This window comes from Cyprinodon variegatus, unplaced genomic scaffold (genome assembly GCF_000732505.1).
Source record: "Cyprinodon variegatus isolate N-32 unplaced genomic scaffold, C_variegatus-1.0 Scaffold127, whole genome shotgun sequence".
NCBI classification, from domain to species: domain Eukaryota; kingdom Metazoa; phylum Chordata; class Actinopteri; order Cyprinodontiformes; family Cyprinodontidae; genus Cyprinodon; species Cyprinodon variegatus.
This window is the reverse complement of record NW_015150580.1, coordinates 1,409,363-1,429,792: the sequence shown is the minus strand read 5'-3', so window position 1 is coordinate 1,429,792 and position 20,430 is coordinate 1,409,363. Positions and strand designations below refer to the sequence as shown.

The 20,430-nt window shown below is 37.6% G+C and overlaps 2 protein-coding genes across 2 annotated transcripts in view; both read right to left on the bottom strand.

The window, feature by feature from the left end:
- Nucleotides 1–2,865: 2,865 nt before the first annotated feature.
- On the bottom strand, nucleotides 2,866–12,949 carry epas1 (endothelial PAS domain protein 1). The gene is made up of 8 exons (XM_015375910.1): nucleotides 12,924–12,949; nucleotides 11,828–11,994; nucleotides 11,213–11,442; nucleotides 11,050–11,134; nucleotides 10,265–10,362; nucleotides 10,031–10,194; nucleotides 3,725–3,831; nucleotides 2,866–3,355 (listed from the first exon to the last, which is right to left on the bottom strand). The coding sequence occupies exons 1-8, from the start codon at nucleotides 12,947–12,949 to the stop codon at nucleotides 3,168–3,170; spliced, it is 1,065 nt and encodes a 354-aa protein (XP_015231396.1). The 3' UTR covers nucleotides 2,866–3,167.
- Nucleotides 12,950–15,079: 2,130 nt separating this feature from the next.
- prkce (protein kinase C, epsilon) overlaps nucleotides 15,080–20,430 on the bottom strand; it is a 51,973-nt gene continuing 46,622 nt past the window's right edge. The window contains exons 10-15 of the mRNA XM_015375903.1: nucleotides 20,307–20,423; nucleotides 20,069–20,223; nucleotides 19,706–19,844; nucleotides 18,466–18,654; nucleotides 18,212–18,358; nucleotides 15,080–15,741 (exon numbers count right to left, since the gene is read on the bottom strand). Coding sequence (XP_015231389.1) covers nucleotides 15,592–15,741; nucleotides 18,212–18,358; nucleotides 18,466–18,654; nucleotides 19,706–19,844; nucleotides 20,069–20,223; nucleotides 20,307–20,423 — 897 coding nt within the window. The 3' untranslated portion in view covers nucleotides 15,080–15,591. The remainder of the gene's footprint in view (nucleotides 15,742–18,211; nucleotides 18,359–18,465; nucleotides 18,655–19,705; nucleotides 19,845–20,068; nucleotides 20,224–20,306; nucleotides 20,424–20,430) is intronic.

The window sequence follows — 20,430 nt, the reverse complement described above, 5'->3', positions numbered from 1 at the left end:
CACGTAGCCAGCATTTGTATGTTATGTTATGCACACATACTTCAATGTATTTTGCTGTCCTTTTATCTGACAGAACAACACAAACTTGTGGATAATTGTGAATCTTAGGGAGTAAAATAATCTTAAAAGTGTGGTGTGTCTTTATGTTCACCTGCTGAGCCATTTTTTTTACCATATATACAGCTTCAAGTCTCCTAGGCTATGTCTCACATCTAGAGATTGAACTATTTTCCCTTTCATCTTTACAAAACAGCTCAATTATAAACCTTTAATAATTGGGCTGGAAAATAATTCTACATCAATATATCTATATTGCAATATAAATGTAATCTTATGACTTTAAACACATTTCTGGTATTTGATATTCACAGTCTATGGTTACACTCTTTGCAACTGACTGACATTTACGGTGCAGCTGATTCAAGCTGACCAGAAATAGCTGCAAAACATCTGCTACATGAGGGATGACGTAGCAGAAAGCTTGTCACACAGCTTAAAGTTACAGTCAGAGTAAAAGAGTCTTTAATAGTTATTTTGCTAAATTAATATACTGATATGCTACATTTAGAAACCTTAGAACACACTTGAAATCTGTATGTACTAATCAATTTAGAACTGAACCTTTGAAGACACATAAAACAGTAATAAAGTCGACTTTCTGCCACCTTAAGAACATTTCCAGAAATACAGAACTAATGTCACAACAAGATCTAGAGAAACTCATGCAACATTAAGTCACATTGATTACTGCAACAGAATCTTTACATCTGCCAAAAAAATGAGCTGCACCTAACCCAAAACTTCTGCTGCTCATGTTCTCACTAGGACTGGAAAATAGAGCACATCACCCTGGATTTAAAGTCCTTACTCAGATAATAGCCTTTAAAATACTTCTGTTAGTTTTTAAATGGCTCAAATGTTTAGTGCCACAATATATTATAGACTTCCGGAGCACTCAGGTCTTTTGGGTCCAGTCTACTTTGCATCAAACATGGAAAAGAAGCTTTCTGTTTTTATTCGCCGTTAATCTTGAGCAAACTCAGACAAAAACTGCTAAAAAAACAAAAAAAATTATTCTTTTAAATCAAGGCTGAAGACCCACCTGTTTAGAGCTGCCTTTCATTAGTAGTCTGAAGACAAATACAGATGAAAAGCTGCTCTAAAAAAATTATCTTCATACACACTGACCATCTCCCTATGATTATCACATGTATCTGCTGAAAGATTTTCATATTATGCGATGATTCTGGTGTTTTGAGGTTTTGCTGAACGTGATCGACGTATTTAATGATTTGCTGCACATTTGTTCTGATGCTTTTATGATGTAAAGCACTTTTTCCCCCAAAATGTGCTATATAAATACATTTTTACTTATTTACTTGCATACTATTGTATTTTGTAGTTCATAAGCTACACAGTTAAGTCATCCCCAGATTAACATAAAGGATTCCTTCAGATCACAAACATATTTTATACTTATAAATTCAATCTATAAAAATAAAGTCACAGAAACATTTAGAACACTCTTTAACCCAATTGAGAAATTTTTGTTTAATAAATTTTACCTTGATCTAAAAATACCTTCTCACCTGCTAATCGGCTCACCTGTTTGCTGAGGAGCTGTTATGAAGGTTCAATAAGGCACAATCCGGTTTATATCAGTAGAGACCACTTAACTTTAAATACTGATAACTTCCTTCATATATTTAATCAGGAAGCTATTTTCTACTGTTTTGCATTTCACTTTACACCATTGCAGCCGGTTACACTGAAACTCAGTGTGTGCACGAGCGTGACCTCAGAGGTCGAGAGGTAAAAAGTTTACAAAGTTCCCACGAGAACTTTCCTGTCGGCTGTCTCTATTCAGGAAGCTGCGGCTTTGACTTGCATCTACTCACATCTTCTCATCAGCGGAGTGCGTATGTGTCTGTATGCACCCCACGTGTCAGGTGGCCCAGAAGCCAACCCCATAGGAAGCATGGTCAGACCCAGGGAGGTCAAGGAGAAGTCAAACAGCCTGTTTTTATCAACACGTTTCATCTGCTGACTCCGCCCCATCAACTGCCTAACAACCACAGTCTGCACAGAGTATCTTCCAGTTTTCTCTTAGGAAGACAGAAGTTGCGCTGCGGCAACGATTATGAAACAACATGACAAAAGTGAGAAGTTGAAGGGATATCTGCCTGAACCATCGCTGAACTTTACATTACAGGCAATTTCTGGAGGCAGCCTACCACTTGTCAGAACTTTGCATCATAATTTTGTGAGAAGCAGAAGAACAAAAGCACAAATCTTTTCAAAAGATAAAATAAAAATTTATTGGGGGAAATAATACAAGAGCATTCAAAAAGGCGTGCAAAATATTTCTTTGACCTCTGATTTCATCTCAAATATCTCTGGAAGGTCTGGTCCAAAGAGAGCTGCAGGGACGGCTCCTCCACTCCACTGGGACACAGAAAGGGCGGACATTAATAGAGGCCAAGGTTGGATTTCAAATAAAAGTGATTCTCAGTACTTTTTATAAAGATCAAAAATTACATCTTAAACATAGAAATAGATTTGATTTTTAAAATTATGAAGAACGCGATTGAATATAAACCACAATGCTTATGGATCCTTACAGAGTAAAGCAGAAAGTTAATGGAAAGTTGAGTAAAAGGGAAAAACACAGCACACCACCAACAGCTGGTCTTCCTTTCATATGAAGAAAAACTTACACTAAAGCTATAGTGGAAGTGCGTTAACGGGTGTCAGCACTGTATGAATAATGCTTCCTTGTTCTGTCAAGCACTTTAGAGGCACTGATTTTATTATTTCCAGCCAAGTTGACACCTGCCCACACTACTAGAAACACCGATGCCTGCTTTTATTTTCCCGTCTCACTGCCAGCGAACTCCCCTGAACTAAACCACAAGAGATTCTAAGGAAGAAGATGAAGTTAGGAAATACCAGAGCTAACAAAGAGCAGCTTTTTGTAAACAGCCATCTTGTTTCGGAAAGTAAGCTGCTGGACAACACTCTTCCTTGTGATTGTTTAGGTCCTAATCTAATATATTTCTGGTTGGAAATACTTTCTATGGTTATAAATGCTTGAAATATATCTCACCGAGTGTAATATAGATGATATTTGCATTGGATTTTGAATTACAGCATCAGTAGAATCAGTTTTATGTTCCACACACACACCTGAGGACATAGGTGACGCTGAGGATGCAAAGCGGCTGACTGGGGTTGGGTCTGGACCTGGACGTCTGGACGCCGGGAATGACGGCGCTGTGAGTCTCCACCCAGACATAACCGCCGCTTCTCACCAGCATCCTGTACTGACCGCTGACAGATTGACTCTTCAGACACACTGCAGGAACAGGTAAAATAAACACATGTGAAAGGTTGGGTGTTTGTGTGTATGAGTTTGTTTGAGCTACAACTGGGGGTAGTGGATTGTCAGATATCCCGCATTGTGAGGACCTACAGGTCCAAAGTTGTCCAAATGGGGACCACTTTGGGGACCAAATGGGGACCACTTTGGGGACCAAATGGGTCCCCAAATGGTGAAGTTTTCTTCTTTGAGTTGGGGTTAGGGTTAGGTATATGTTGGTAATAATTAGGGTTAAGGTAAGGGTCTGGTTTAGACCATATGATTTGAATGTATGTCAATGAAATGTCCCCGAAAGTCATGGAAAACAAAGGCTGGGTTTGGGTGTTTGTGTGTCTTTGCTCTTACAGTTCAAGTGGTTTTTATTCAGGCAGTTTGTGTCCAGAGTGTGACAGAGATCGTAGATGGACCGGCCCAGCAACTCCTCCGGCCTGTAACCTAGAAGAGAGGTCACTCTGCAAAAAAACAGAAAACATACAGGATGAATTTATGTTATAAACAGCAGCTTCCAGAAAAGAGTAGAGCTCGAGAATGAGACATAAAAACTGCTAATAAAGCTGTTATTTCAATATTATTTTCATATCAGCCATACTGAAGAGAAAAGTTGCATTTCATTGAAATTCTTTGTTTAAAAAGAATAAGCTTTATGTTTATTGACTAAAACAAGAGACCCTGCTTTAATTTGTGGTTTTGCAAAAAACGAAGTGTGATCATTTAAACCATAAATGAGAAAAATTTATCCAATAAGAAAGTTTTATTGACATGAAGAAATAAAAGTCTTTGATGCTCAGACCCTAGCCCATTGGCGCTGAATGCAGTAGATCTGCGTGTGATGGTAGATCTAACCTAGAGACATCTTTGCCTGTTGTGAGCTTGGTGGAGTGAAAGAGCAAGAGTTTCTTTGGTTCTGGAAGCCTCAGTGCAGAGACTGAATCCTTAATGATTAAATGCTTGGCTGAGGTAAATGCGTGAAGCCATGTCAAAATGTGAGTCTTCCAGTTAATTTATGTCTAAGCTTTAATTCTTCTATTTATTTATTTTTTTTGTATGACTGTATGAGCAGATTTAACCTCTAAAAGCTGCAGTAAACTCCTAACCTTTCTGAAAAATTACACTTGGTTTGCAGCTTCTTATACCTGCAACAACCTGATTGATTTGATGTAATCAGAAACAAGTTTCACTTTGACGGTTTTTTGTTTTTTTCTTCCTCTACAGCACTGAGTTTGGTTCTGTTTGATTTCACCAGCATAATGGCTGCCAGACCTATGATCTCCCATTGGGGTGCAATGAATGCGTGATTATGGTTGGGATAAGGAAGATAACTGAATATTTGTCTCGAAAACAAAATAGTTATTCAGTTTACCCAGAAGCTGCTACACTCTCTTGTATTTTTCATGTTAAAAATGCAAACTTGCTGTATTTTACTGGGATGTCTTGTGAAGGACCAACAGAATAAAGACAGCGAACAATAGTGCGTGGTTTTAATTGATTTAATACTATTAAAGACTATTAAACTGTTGAATAAATCAGCTGTCTCTGCAGCTTCCTGCTATGGATCTAATAGCTGGTGGATGGTTATTTCTTGGTAGCAGGTAAGTCATGATCTGTTCATTTTTTATCATTAATTGAACTCTTTAAATCTTATTGCTATTGTCTGTTTTAAAACATCTTAATATTATTTCTAACATGTCTGCAGCATTTATGCTCTTTTTGCCATTATGCTTTCTAACAAACCTTCATGTCAGCTGGATTTAAACTGGGAATAAATTGCACACCCTATTGACCCTCGTTAGGGATCTTCTGATTGTAAATGGCTTAACTGGATCTTAAGGTAGTATTAAAATATTTGACCACAAAAGTACGGCAAAATCTGCTGAAAAAATCTTCTCCCACTTCCCAATTAAATGAAAAAATTAATTTACTTTGCATATATCTGTCTCATATAACCCCAGTAAAATACATTATATTATATACATTTGTGTGTAGTGGTAATATGGATTTTTGAAGATCACATCAAAACATACAGCATCTCATTTATTTCAACAGTAAATCATTCCTTAGGACTTTCTGTCCATGTCTTGCAAATACTTATTTCGCATTGTGGTCTAGAAACGACAACAACAGCAGTAGTTTTTCCAACATCATCTGATCATCTGCTTACTATGTTGCAGAAAACTTTGTGCTGAAAGGAGCAGTTTATGGTTGCAGTACCAGTGTCATGGAATAAAATGACAATGTAAAAATAATTAGAAGTTTTTGTGGTAGTATTTTAATGGTTTGAGCTTATTGTAACTGGAATTTCTTAAATGTTTTCTGTACTGTTGCACCATGTCCAGAATAAGAGTACCACTTCCCCTCTAATACCTGTTTGCAAGAGGGGAATTCCTCTTATTTTTTTCCCGTTTCAAATAAAAACACAAACCTGGATGGTTGGGAAATGTTTCTGTTATACAGATGATTTATTTTTTCCAGTAATGTATTTTGATAGCTGCTGATCTGTGCTACTAATCTGAACTCCACATTTTGGTGTGAAGAAAAAGAATAAACAGTTTGGAATAATGTTAATTATTTAGGTGCATATAGTTAAATAACAGATTGCCCAAATAAATGTATTTAATTAATTAAATACTGTAATCTCATATCACTGCGTGTGTTGAAACTCATACACTACTTAGGCTGATTACGTAAAGGCTGATATATTTTGTGAATTATTTTCTGTGTCTGCGAACTTCACAGTCCAAAAGTTGGTTTTGCTCTCGGCAGAGCTAGACAAATTTGTTTAGAGCTGCTAATGCCATACTGTATAATCTTTTAAAATTAGACTAGTTATTGTTAAGAAAAATATTTAATATAAGTTCATTTTTGTCATTTCAAGAACCACTATTTTATCTCTTTTTGCATATAAGGTTGAAAACAGCATAAACATTTAGCAAAGCAAAGACGAACAGGATAAAATAGGGCTAAGAAATTCATTGAAATTGAAATATAATCAGAATTTATTTGAATGCAATTTTTTAATCACAGAGGCACTCAGTATTAGACACTAACTTATTCACTCCAGCTCTTCAGGTAGTGGTAAACTCTTAAAATGGGTTTGCTTCCACACAGAATTTAAACGAGTTGCAGCTAGCACGCAGATCCCTACATGCGAGTAGAAGTAAGCACTTTCCCACACCGCAGTAACAGTTAAGTCATGCTACAATGGACCCCAGAGTGAAACATTTACTTGCTGGTGGTTAGAGAAAAGGAAATGAATATAAAATTTTTATTTTTGGCAAAAAATCAAAGCCAAGTGGAAAGGGAAGCTAAGTTGGGGAAAAAAAACTGAAGGAATGAAAAGTACACAGTTAACACCTCATTAGGGATCCATTTCAAGAAGCAGGTCAAACAAACCTAGATTCAAATCTGCAACTCTAAATTGATTAATAAAATTTAGTTTTTGGTTTTACAAAGGCTGCTATGAATTAATGTAATCAACTCTAAGAAGGTCCACTCAGAGTTAAACGCGTGCGTAACAAGTATGAAAAGCCATTATCAGTGGAGCCCCAATTTGACGAGTCACCATGACGAAAGGCAACAAGAAGTGCATATTTCATCCAACTGGAACAACATATTTTAATGCCATAGCATGTTGTAACCACGGTAACATTACGGTTTATTTCTTGAATGCTAAACCTAATGTGTCTAATGGATCTAGTGAATGATTTTTTTTTAAGTATGCACAAAACTACAACAACCTCCTGACTTAATCATGAAATAAAACAACATGATTGGCTGTAAAGAGAGCAGAGACACAGGACACTGTGAGTCTGAAAACCTGCTCTTGACCAGGTTAGTTCTGGGGAGAAAGTTACTACAGTCACTGAAACGGAGGCTGAAGAAAATCTCTTTGTGAAACGGAAAACTAAGAATTTCCTTTTTTTTTTTTTTTCAGGTTTATAAAACTTGAGAATTTTCAGAAAACCTTGTTGAAACTGATCCTAGGCCAATTCATTGGGGGATTTTAATTTGCTCTAAAGAAAAAACCACCCAAGTAAAAAGAAATAAAGACTTGAAATATATATTGTATTTGTTGAATCTACATCATATGAGTTTTGCTCTTTTGACAGAATAAACTAAATAAAGATAAAGCTTACATTTGGTGTATTAATCAGAAAATAGGTGGCATTGCCCTCTAAAGTCACCTCATGTATTTGACTTAATGAGGTGAGTGAATCTTCATCCGCACAGACAGAGCATCTGCATAATGTAGCAGGAGATTAAGTGGTGTCACTATCGGGTGGTTGTTAGAACATCCAAGAATAATTATGTTAGTGAAGAAACTTTGACATTTTCAGTTGTGATGTTAGTAAATATAAAAGAAAACTTTCTAAATGTCCAAGTGATAAGATCATTGGTGGCAGTCTGTTAGATCTATTTAGATTGATGAATTAATCTAAGGTAAAGCATCATATCTGTAAAAGGAATATGTTACGTTTCAGATGTTATTTACCTTTTGGCTCTCTGGGGATGGTTTTACCTAAATCCCTGCCTTGTTGATTAAACCTCAATGCTTTAGAAAGATTTTTGATACCAAGCCTAATATTCAGAGCATTAAAAATGGCCTAAAATATTTCACTTCTGATAAAACAGATTATAAATAAACTCAGTATTGCATAAACTGGCATTTTGAAAGCTGTAAATATTAATAAAACATATAATCTAATTTAGCTTAGAAATTGTTAAAACAGATATGGAGACCAGTATGATACAGTGTCTTGTTTCTTTAAAAGACAGCTATAATAAGTTTGTAGACAGTCATGTCCATGCAGCTTTTGTATGGCTGTTTTTAGAGCTCACAACCTCAACTCCTATTCAAGACAGTCGTAGAGAAAATAGAATAACAAAAAGCATTTCAGAAGTAAAATTTTAAATGAGTAAGCAATTTCAGCTGTAAATTAAGAATACAGCTGAAAAAGAAGTGGAAATACAGATATAACTGGAGACAGCATGAAAAAAAAAGACTAACCACAGAGACAGACACAATGCAGTGTTACCTCCTCCTTTAAACCTCTACTTCAGCTTTGGGGCAGTTTACTTATCTCAACCACTGTGAAAACCAGAGGATGCCACCAAGAGGCGAGTCTGACTCAGAACCACAAAAAAACAAATAAGTGCAGACGGTAAATTTAATCACAGCTTAATATCAGTGGCATAAAATCTCTATAATATTTAAGAGAGTCACATTATCACACAGTCTGTCATAACAGAAGACATTGTTTTACAGAGAAGAGGGGATCTAATGTATTTACCAATAAACAAAGAGATCAATTATTGGATGAGGTGAGACACCTCGAAAGGAGCTGGATTTGACGTTGCACAGAGGCTGGTCTATATTGACTTTAAAATGCTGTGTCATATCTGTGTTGTTACAGATGGGGTTTTTTTTTAAAAAACCTTCCACTAACTTCTAGATCATTTCAATCATCTTTTTATTGGATTTTTGGGAATAAAAGAACAACTGTCTAGTGTATGTTTATTCTGGGGGTAAACAAGTGAAAATGTGTGAAACCATTCAAGTTTTTAAAGATGTGTATCAAAATTCCACAATTAACGCCGCCGCCAATTGCCAAAAATCATACTCATCGTCATCAAGACAGTAATGCTGATTTTGAAAAATAACTGCAGTGCCAAAGTATTGGTTTCTGTTCTTTTTTTCTTCAAATAAAACACCCATTTTGTCTGATAATTTATTTTTGGGATATTTATCTTTACGATTTAGCTGTAAATGGAAAAAAAAAGAAAGTTAAAACAGGATTTCATCTTTGGATTTGCATGCGAATGTATTCAACTATTGCTTCATTCGATTGTTGTAGTTCTGGCCGACAAACTCAGATGTTAAATCATGAAAATGCTACAATGCTCATGATGCAAAACAGCAAACAGCCTTTTTGGACAGAAGTTCTCTAATGACCATATCAGCATCTCTGTGGGGTGTAAAGGTCTGATGCAAACTGCTTCTCCTGAACGTAAAGTAAAAAAGAACAAAAAGCTACAAAATATAGATTCTAATCATTATGGGGGGTTTTATACAAAATGCAAAAGCTGTTGACGTTGAATTAACCCAGGTGTAAAAGCAGTGGACTTAGGGTTGAAAAACAGAAATAACAGACACATATTTACGTAAGGTGCTTCCTAACTCATTGTCAGCTAACGATTAACGATTAATCAACTACTAAATTAGTTGGAAATTATTTTAATAATCGATAAATAATGATTAATCCGATTAATTGTTTCAGTCTTAAATCAATGTATCGTTAACTTGAGTAAAAAGACTCTAAAATATGGCTTTAGCTTAAAAGCGACCCACTCAAAGCACTTATTATACAAACACTTAAAAAAGATATGATTTGATTAAATCAATAAAAAAAACATTTTGTCCATTATATGCTCTATGAAGGAGTCCTCACACCACAAAGTTTTAGTTTCACTTGGTTTAATTTATGTGTAAAATATCTCAATTAACCTTTTACCATTTGAATATAAATTGATTAATCAAAAAAACTATGGTTAGTTAAACATGGTTAGCTGCAGCCCTAATCTGAAGTACAAAAGAATAGGAAAAAAGACAATTAAAATACTACAAAATGTGGTTAAGAGGCTGAGCTGAAGCACCTTTGGTCGCAGTAGGTGAACCTCATGTCCATACTGTGCTGGCTGGTGAAGGTGTGCGTGCTGAGGAGTGTGTGCGACAGTGGCAGAGGTCTGCAAGTCAGCAGCAGGCAGGACACCGAAGATGAGGACACACTCAGCTTCACTCTGCCCTGACAGTGGAGCACCTGAGAGCCAAAATAAAACAGCGTAAGAAACCAGCATCCGGGTTATAAGGGTTTACAGTTCCGCTCTTACCTTCCAGGTGGTTGACTTGAGGTTGCCGATTCTTCCTCTGTGCGTCAAAGCGCTTTTTATCCTCATGACAAAGTCCCTCTTCAGACTGAACCCAAGTTCTTTAGAGACACAAAGGTTCAAATAAGTTAGTTTCATCAAAATTAAAGTGATATATTCCAGATAGAGGGAAATATTTTAAGCACTTATTTCTGGTATTTTTGAGGATGACAGTTTACAGCCAACGACAATCCAGAAAAATAAGCTTTTTAGAAAGGTTAAAATAATTTGAGACCAACAAAGACCGACTTTGAATCCACCAGCTGTTATGACTGCAATTATTGGTTTATTTATCTTTTTTTTCTACTGCACTTTTTGTCTTCCTCTTAATTTTCTTGGATACAGCACTCTGTAAACAGCCATTTTCTTTATGGAGGAAGCCAATGACTGTCAGCTGTCAGATCGCCTGTCTTTATCATTACTGTGCGCATGTTAACATACAGTTTTTGTGCTAAAATTCATCTTTTTATTTTATTTTCCATAATGATGCTCTTCATTAGCCTGTGACAATAGATTATCTAAGTGATTACTATATCAGTCAGTTTGTTAAATGTTTCCTGCTGTAAAATTAAAATTTCTCCCTATGAGTAAAATTTAAGGAATTATCTTGTAACTTTTTGAGAATTTTTTTTTTATTTAATGCTAGCCACAACTATTCACCATAATTTGTTTTTAAAATCAGTTACTAAACTTTTGATAACATTCTTAATGAATTTAATTGTCAGGAAGAGATCAGTAAAAACACCGACCTGCAGTCTGACGTAGATTATGTCTGATCTCCTCATGATCACATGGGTGAGTGTACTCAAAGATGTTGTGCCCCATCAGCTCAGTCTGCCATCAAACAAGAATCAAGCCTTCAAAATCAAACAGTCATTAAAAAGCTGCAGAGCATCTCGTCTGCAGACCCACCTGACTCAAGCCCATGTATTTGCTGACGTTTTCCGATAAGAAGATCATATCTCCTGCGGTGGACAGGACCATCAGGAATCCCTCCAGGATCTTCAGGTACATGTTGGTTTCATCCAAAGGAGTGAATTCCTGCTTCTGTTTCTCAAACTCAAACCGAAATCCCTCTCCTGCTTCCAATCCATGGTGGAATCTCAAGATGTTTCCGAGCTCTACTCCGGATCCTGCAGCTTCTGTTTCTACCACATAATCGAAATAATGTTGCTTGAGTTTTTACAGAGTTGTGCTTGTGTGAACAGTGCAAACAGTAAAACAAAGGATGTGGTGTGTTTTTGTGAGGTTGAGGTTCATGTAGTTTTATTCTAGGTCTGATATAATACTTCCTCTGTCTGACACCTAAGAGATTTCCTTTATTCCTTTTCATATTTGTCATATATATTACACAGGAATATATGTATATTATTCTATTTCTATTAAGTCAAAAAAAATCAGCTATGCATAAAAACTTCTTCTTGCATTTTAATTTCTGCTGACTAAAAGTTTTCATACAATTAAAGGTTGTTGAAAAGATGCTGTGATGCTGGTTAAGGTGAAAAAAAGGAGAACAACTCTGTTCACCTTTGAGAAGCGCCTGCATACGAATGTAGCTCAGGGTGAGGCGGATGACGGAAGGTTTGTCCAAGTGGGCTCTGATGGAGGGCTGAAGGGGTAGGAGGCGGGATAGATCCCCAAACACGTCGGATTCCACTCGCCGCCTACGTCGGGCTGCCTCGCGGCTAATCGCTCTGCAAAAGGCGACCAACATCCAAAAACCCTAAAGATCTACTTCAACTTTATCCTTTCATTACTTAATATTACATATAACTAAAGAATATCACAACTGATAATATTATGGTAGGGGGGAACTACTGTAGGAAAAGGAGAATAGAAAATTCAAACAGATGAAAAAACATAAATAGAACAAAAACAACTGGATAGATTTTAATAAAGAAATATAATAAGCATCAAAAATAGTAAATTCATTATAATTCCATAAATAAATAAATAACAATGAAGTGATTAATTAATCAGTTTGAAAGACCTCAAAATATTTGTGTAAAGATGATATTCAGGAAAAGCCAAAAAAAAAACACTTTATTCAAGGTTAAAAACAAAAGCTTAAAGACAGATCTAACCATTTCAATGAACTATATTTTAAAGGATTGAACTTTAAGTCATATAATAATGTTTTATTGTTTCTATATTGATAGAATTTTGGTTCTAGTTTGATAGAATTGATCAAGACTCCTGGATAGGTGTCAAAATGTCTTCGGAAAAGCGAAGCAAACATCAGGTTCCCTATGATATCAGCCTGAATAGTAAAGACTCTTAATTATAGGCACTAATTCTTTAGCTGAGTTAAATACAGTTAAACCAGAATGCTAAACAAAAACCCCCAGAATTGCCTCATTAAAAGATAAAAGACATTTTTATGACACTGTGACTTTTTGACCTTATCTGAAAAACACTAACAAGAGGATTTCTTAACACCTGAGGAAGTGAACAACACTTCTCATTTATTCAATTTCAGGCTAGTTTCATATTTTTGCCTTCTTGTTTTGATTTACTTCAGATTTTACTTCTTTTTTGTGCCCTTTACTAAATATATTTTTTTTATTACAATCTGTGTGTGCCAAATTCATCACAATCTGAGGGAAAAAAGTGAAAAATGTACCTTCTCTTCTCCTTGTCGGCTGTCATTACGTCCTCTGCTCTCCAACTGGTGGCATGCTGGGAGGTTATTGATAATGATGCCGGCAGAGGTTTCCCAGCAGCACAGACGAATTGGACGGACCAGTAGGTGGAACCTCTGCCTGCAAATAATCACGCAGGCCTCCAAACACTGAGAGATGTGATAGGTCAGCTCTCGCCAGGAAAAGCATCACCTCATTCCGCTCCGCCCTTTTCGGTATTCAACAAACTTTTTCAGCATCACACAGATTTATCTCAATAAAACTAAATAACAATAAAAAAAAAACAAAAGAAGAAAAGAGACAGAGACCTCTGGGATGGATGTAGACAGCTCAGTGTTTATTGGAATCAGACCAGACGGGGGACTAGCCCGGCTGTTGCACTACATTTTTGGCACAGAGTAAAATATAAAGAGTGACCAGGAACAGCCGTACCCCTGGGTGCACGAAGCGTCACTACACACTGACTCTACTGCACAGATAAGCAAACCGGCCCGTCTTTAGCTCACTGTACAAGAAACGCGACAAACCGTCCCTCTTTGTGTGTGCAAGTGTGGTTCAGAGAAAGAGAGAGACAGCGAAGGGGGGCAGGAAGAGGGAGCAAAGAGGAGAGTAGGTGAGAGCCGTGTGTTTGAAGTGAGAGGTATATCAGCCGCTGGTTCACCAAGTTTCCTAAAAACCGGCTGTAACAGACCTATATTGTTATAGTTATAGTAGTACACATAAAGGTTTTTATCCTCCAGATACACTTTACAATAATAATAATAATTAATATAACAATAAAAAAGAGAGCAATAAGAAAGAAAAGCTATTATGACAAAAATAAAGCAAGAGTGAGAGCAGTTTTTTTTTGGCTGAGAGGGACAGAGGAGCAAGGAAAAGAGGAAGATTGGCGAAACATTGGTTGCTATAGATACAGAAATGCAGCAAACAATAACGACTTGGAGGATATTAAAAGTTCACGCATTCATGCGCACAAAAGATGTACATTCACAATACTTGGATAAAAAAAAAAAAAGAGAGAGAGAGAAATGAGCCAACACATTCACACCGGCTGGCAGGACTCTGAAACTAAACAGACGGGTGAAAAAGCTGGACGCCAGAGTCTTTTCACTGCTACACAGGCCAACTGTAACACTCTGCTCCACATAATTAGTTCAATAGCCTGTAACATTCACTGTACATACAGCGCCTTGGAAAAGCAGGCAATGCCACCTTCCATGTTCCTGCATCCTGTCTCTGTGTGATGGAGCAACACAAAGCAGAATCACTGCTAAGCAGAACGAAATTACGAAATCTGAAAAGTGTAGCTTACATTTGTACGATTCAACCCCTTTAATCTAGTTACCCTAAATAAAATGTAGAACAGCCAAATGTTTTCAACACATATCTGTTTTCACTGTATTCATTAGACACAAATAATTCAGACTGACTGAATATGACCGAAATGTCCCTAAAACATGGTGAGGGCAGCATCATGCTGTGGGGTTTCTTACATTTAGAAGCATGGCAAAAAAAATAACCTCCTCCGATCAGATCAGATCAAATCTAATACTCCATATCGCCCTGGACGCATTGTTCCCACAGTAAAACGTGGTGATGAATGCATTATGATTGAGCTAAATGCAGAGTAATCCTACAATAAAACCTGTTTAAAGGTGTGAAAACTTTACACAGGTGTGAGGTTTCTCCTTCCAGCAGCAAGACAACCCTAAATATACTGCAGGCTTGTTCCCCTTGAGCAGAATCGTCAGCCTCTCTGTGTAAAAACATAACTTAATCTACCTGCAGCTGTGAGCGCGGAGAAATGTGCACAAATGAACAGGTAGAAAAGCATTTCGTTACGCTCCACCTCCCATTTGTGCACCTGTTTTTGTGTTGGTTTATCACACAAAAGATCTCAACAATTAAGATTGAAATTTTGTTTTGTTTTTACCTAAAAAAAACACTGATAAAGCTCAAGATGTATGATATCTTTTGCAAGGCGCTGTACAAAGGAGGGGAGGACATGATAGTCAAAAAAAGTGATAGTCAAAGCAATTTCACCCAATAATCCAACAGAAAAATACATTTTTAAAGAAAAACTAAACAAACAATAAAATACATAGATAGTCATGGTATTGCACAAAAGGGTGTTTGGCCCTAAATGGTCCACGATAAGGACAGTAATAACACAGGAAGGGTGCTTGTCCATGCGCAACAACGCCCCTTTTACTAGCAGACGATACCGACACGATACAGCCACTCGACACAGGCTATGTACAAGCCTTTACACCGCCGCTCCGAGTGTGTGTCTGTGTGTGGGGGTGTGTTTGTGCGTGTGTGAGTCGGTGCTGGTTAGAGAAGCAGTGTAAGCGTATCCATCTGTCTAAACAGTGACAAAGTGAGAATGTGTATGCGTGTGTGAGAGCGGTGTGCGTGTTCATATTTATTTTCATAGTCATATTCATTAATAAAAACCCAGGCAACAAGAACGACACAATGCAAGTAAATAATGCTCCAAAAGTAACAACAACCAAGAGCTTTAAAACGGAAAAAATAAAATAAAAGATTGACGCAGAGAGGCTTGTGTTCTGGTTCTGCTGAGTGTAAGCATGCCGGGTGTTAGCCTTATCTGATAGGAGGGTGGGTGGGTGTGTGTTTGTGTGAGTTTTAGGTCTGCGTCTCCTCGGGGGCACAGTAGGAGAAGTCCTTGAACTCCTCCTGGTTGATCTGTCGGATGATGGCCTCGTCTGTAGGCGTCAGCACCGGGTCCTCCTTGGTGAAGTCCTGGTCGAAGTTATTCACATCTCGCTTGGTTTTCTGCTCACACACACAAAAGTGAAAGAGTCAAAGTAGGAAACTTTACTGTTATCACACAAATTACACCATGGCGCCCTCTACTGATCAAAAACACTAACTGCGCTTTTAAACCAATTATTACTTTAGAATAGAAAATCCCTTTATTGTCCCATAATGGGGAAATTCTGGTGTTTACAGCAGCAAAACGATTATAGAAAAAAATAGTCAGACAAATGTGGACCTTAGAAAAATGTATAGGAATAACATAATAGTAAAGAGTTAAAAGATAAAAACTAAAATACTGTACTGTAAAGTCTTTTAACAATATAGATACCGTGCACCTGGAGAATAAATAACCGTTATACAGCTATGGACATTTTTAAAGTAATGGATATTTGAAAACAGCAGCTACACCAGTGATGTGCAAAATGACAGCAGCATGTTATTTAACTGACAAAGATATAAACTCATGGGCCAAATCAACATGAATATAACAACTTATTGAGTTTGTTGGGAACAGTGGTGGTTATAAAGTCTTACAGCTGCTGGGAGGAAGGATCTGTGATAGCGCACCCTGGTGCATTTGGGGTGCAGCAGTCTGTCACTGAAGGAGCTCTCCAGTTCAGCAACAGCTTCATGCATGGGGTGGGAGACATTACCCAACAGAGATGTTAATTTAGTTAGGATACTTTTGTTTCCCACTTCCTGCATTGAGTCCAGAGGACATCCAATCACAGAGCTGGCCTTCCTGATCAGATTATCCAGCCGCTTTTTCTCAGCTAAAGATAAGCCACTGCTCCAACAGACAGCTCCATAGAAGATGGCTGATGCCACAACAGAGACATAGAAGGTCTTAAGGAGCACCCCCTACACTCCAACATACCTCAGTCTCCTCAGCAGGAGTCTGCTCTGACCTTTCCTATACAGAGCCTCAGTGTTGTGAGTCCAGTCCAGTTTGTTATTCAGATGAACACCTAGGTACTTAGTTCCAGAAACTAAAGATATGTGACTTACTGTGATTAATGACTTGTTCTAGTAATGATGGTGGGGACACAGCATTGCTGTAGATGTATAAACAGCTTAGTAAAGACTGGTTACTGTGGAAACCTGCAGGACTTCAAGGGGTTAATGATGCTATGCATTCTAACAGAGTACCGTAAGGCACCATTGCATGAGGAACAGGCCCACAGCACCACCATCCTCCACCATGTCCACTATTGAGGATGAGGTCTCAGCAGCCTTTGGTAAAGTCACTTTATTTATTCTTGTGATGACAGGGCAGAAGGGTTTATCCTGCCATCGCTCTACAACAGATGTTTGATTCTGTAGTAGCCATTTTTAAGCAAGTAAAGGCTGGAAGTTGTGAGGAGTTAGTGTTAAATCAGATATCAGTAAAAAAAAATTTATGGGAAATATCAGAAAAACAAATGATTTTTATAAAAGCTGAAATTAAAGGTATGCCCTGAAAAAAAGTACTATGTGAAATTTCGCTTCAGCGATTAAAGAGAAATGAATGTGTACTCCGTTAGTGTAAACATTTAAGTCTGGCTGGAGATAAAAGCTGCATGTTCTTTAGGTTCTCCTGCGCCTGTTTGGTGATCCGTTGTCATTTTGTGCTGGTGTCTATTGCCCCCCTCTGGGCCTTTTGTGACAGTAGCTGGTAGAGTTTGTTTTTAACATAATTTCATCTTTAAAGACTTAGGCATACTACTGGAAGATACATGATATAATTTTAACTTTAGCACTAGACAGCAGAGGAGGGAGATCATCTCTAATACCCACTTAGATGTGATTTTGATTAATAAAGACAATAAAAGCGTATAGATCCTTTAAATGTAATTTGAAGTTTATAAACAATAATTCCATTTTTTATCGTTTTATTTTTACCAATTTAGTTTGAGTAAAACAGTAAGGGAGTTTTATAAAAGGCATGTTCTATCTGCATGAAATAACAGAGTCCTGAAGTTAGCTTCTGATTAGTCCGGATGTTTAAGATCTATTTTCAGCTTATTTTAGACTCAGATCAAATTAGAATTGTTTAAATTAAACACAAAAGCCCGGAAAGCTTTATACCAGAATTTGAAACTCTTGTTTTCAGAGGTCTACAGTACAGAATAAAAGAGAAGCAAAAATAACATGCTTTAATTTCTGTAAATATCTTCAGTTTCTCCCCCAATAAATGATCTTTATTCCTTATGTATTCTATAGTAAATTAAGGTTTCTCGTTCTTTTGTATTCATTCAGACACGAATGTCACAGCTTTGACCGAACCCTGATTTTAAGGCTTTTTTTAGATCCTAAAATAAAAACATCTATTTTAGCTCTGGTATTTTAGAGAGTATTCCTGCCTTTATGTTTCCCCACACTCTTTACCTGCAGTTATAGCTAGTCCTGTTTGAAATTGAAAAACTTGCTAGAATCTGCCGCCTTAAAACGCCTCCATGCATTCACAGCTCAAATTAATCTGTTTGTAAATGTTGGACTTTCTTACAATTCGGGGTTTAAACGGAGGTTTCACTTTTCTCTGCTCCAGCAGGACCCAGTCGATCTCCCTGAAGAAGGGGTGGGTCTTGATAGCCTCCTCGCAGCCTTGGCTCACCATGCAGCCCAGACGCTTGGCTGGGTTCTTCGTCATGAACTGAAAATAACCAACAGGTACCGACAGATAAGTCTGACATGTAGAAGACAGAAGGAAAGAAATCTACATCTATTAAACAACAAAGATGCGAGTTGGATGAAACGTACGGCTCGAAGAATGGACACCGCCTCCTTGCTGAGCCACACAGGATAGAGCACATCATCATGGAGAATTGACTCAAACAAGTCATCTTCATTATCAGCCTCGAATGGCGGCTGCCCGGCCATCATCTCATACATCAGCACCCCCAAGGCCCACCAGTCCACAGAGGCTCCGTACTCGAGTTCCTGCAGGATCTGAAACCAACAAAACAACAGTGTTGACCAACAAGGAGAATAACTGGAGGATAACCTGCTCCTCTGATCTCCAGTCCATCAGTTGAAAAGTCTCGAGCTAGTTTTTAATTGAATATTGTCACATAAACGGTAACTTAAGATATGCTTTATGAGTTTTTGGTTCGAGATTTTTTTTAATATTTTGCATTTTAAGCTATTCAGAAAATCAGGAGATCAGAAACCTCTTCAAAAATAATATAAATGACAATTACTGCCTTTTAAGAAGGCAAAGCTGATAATAGAGAAAACGACCTACACTTAAACACTAAGAGAAATCCCACGTCTCAAGTCTGGTGCCTCAGATTAGGCAGACCATCATGTCTCTATATCAATAAATGCATCACACTCTTTCTATTTTCAGCAAATGGATGGGAAGGTTTTAGGAATCTGAAGATTTTTTACTTATTTTACTTATTTATTTACTTATTTAAGGGTTTAAGAGTAAAAGGGTAACTAATTTTTCTAATTTAATTTGTTAAAAACTCTAAAGGTTATATTTTGGTTTAAGGGATTTTTCTCCCTGCTGCCTTTTGGGAAGAGATTTCGATGCATCTGATGCAGGTCCAGCAGATTCCAGAACAGCTTCTTTCGAACTGCCATTAGACTGCTGAATGTTTTAGAAAATGGGGTTTAAAAAAGCTCTAAATCATATACCGGTCTTATTTTTACATTTTATCACTGCTGCACTTCAAAACTGGAAATCACTTGAGAGCTGTACTGAATTAAATTTCTTTTTGTATACAATGTGTATACAAAATGACAATAAAGTCTGTCTACAAGTCTAAGTCTAATTCAATTTAAAAATTCAGTATTGATCTCAAAGGGAAATTAAATAATTACTATAACAATGGTTCTCAGGACAAGGTAGGAACCCTTGGCGAACTGTTGCCACGTCTAAGGAGACTTATTTGTTTTCTTGTTCTGAAGCAAAGAGGGTTTTTCTTTTTTAATACTCCTTTGTTTTCATAAGTTTGACCACCTAAGTTTGAGATTCTAGCTGACTGTAGCTCACCTCAGGAGCAATGTAGTCAGGTGTGCCGCAGAATGTGGTGGTGGTCACCCCGTTGTTGATGCCCTCCTTGCACATACCGAAGTCTGCCAGCTTGCAGTGTCCCTCTGCATCCAAGAGGATGTTATCCAACTTCAGGTCTCTGTGAGAGCAGGATGTAGATAGAGGGGGGAGGGTCAGTGCCATCTGCTTCCCCAAATGGTTTAAATCAGTCAGGGAACAGGCTAAGCAACACCATGTAGAGGTAATGTCTGCAAAGATTACTTCTTGAAACATGACTTACAGTAAGCTATTAAGATCTGTTTATAAATATATTGGTTGAGTCACGGTTGGCTTAATAAAAAAGCCTTTCTTTAAGGTTTTTACCTGTAGATGACCCCATTTCGATGCAGAAACATTAAGGCCGACGTGACTTCGGCAGCGTAGAAACGCGAGCGAGGCTCATCGAACTTCCTGGATCTCTGAATCTGGAACATCAAGTCTCCTCCGTTCACATACTCCATCACAAAGAACAAACGGTCCTGCGTGCCACAGAGAGGGAGAGGTGTGAGGCAAAGACAAGAGGACGAGCTATCAGAGCTCTGTGCTTCTGTTGTACTCCTACCCGTGTCTGGAAGCAGCAGTAGAGCTGGGTGAGGTAGGGGTGGCGGCGGGCGAGGGCCAGGATGCGCTTTTCCGTCATGGTGCAGTCAACATCGTCGTCTTGAAGAATTACGTCTTTCTTTAAA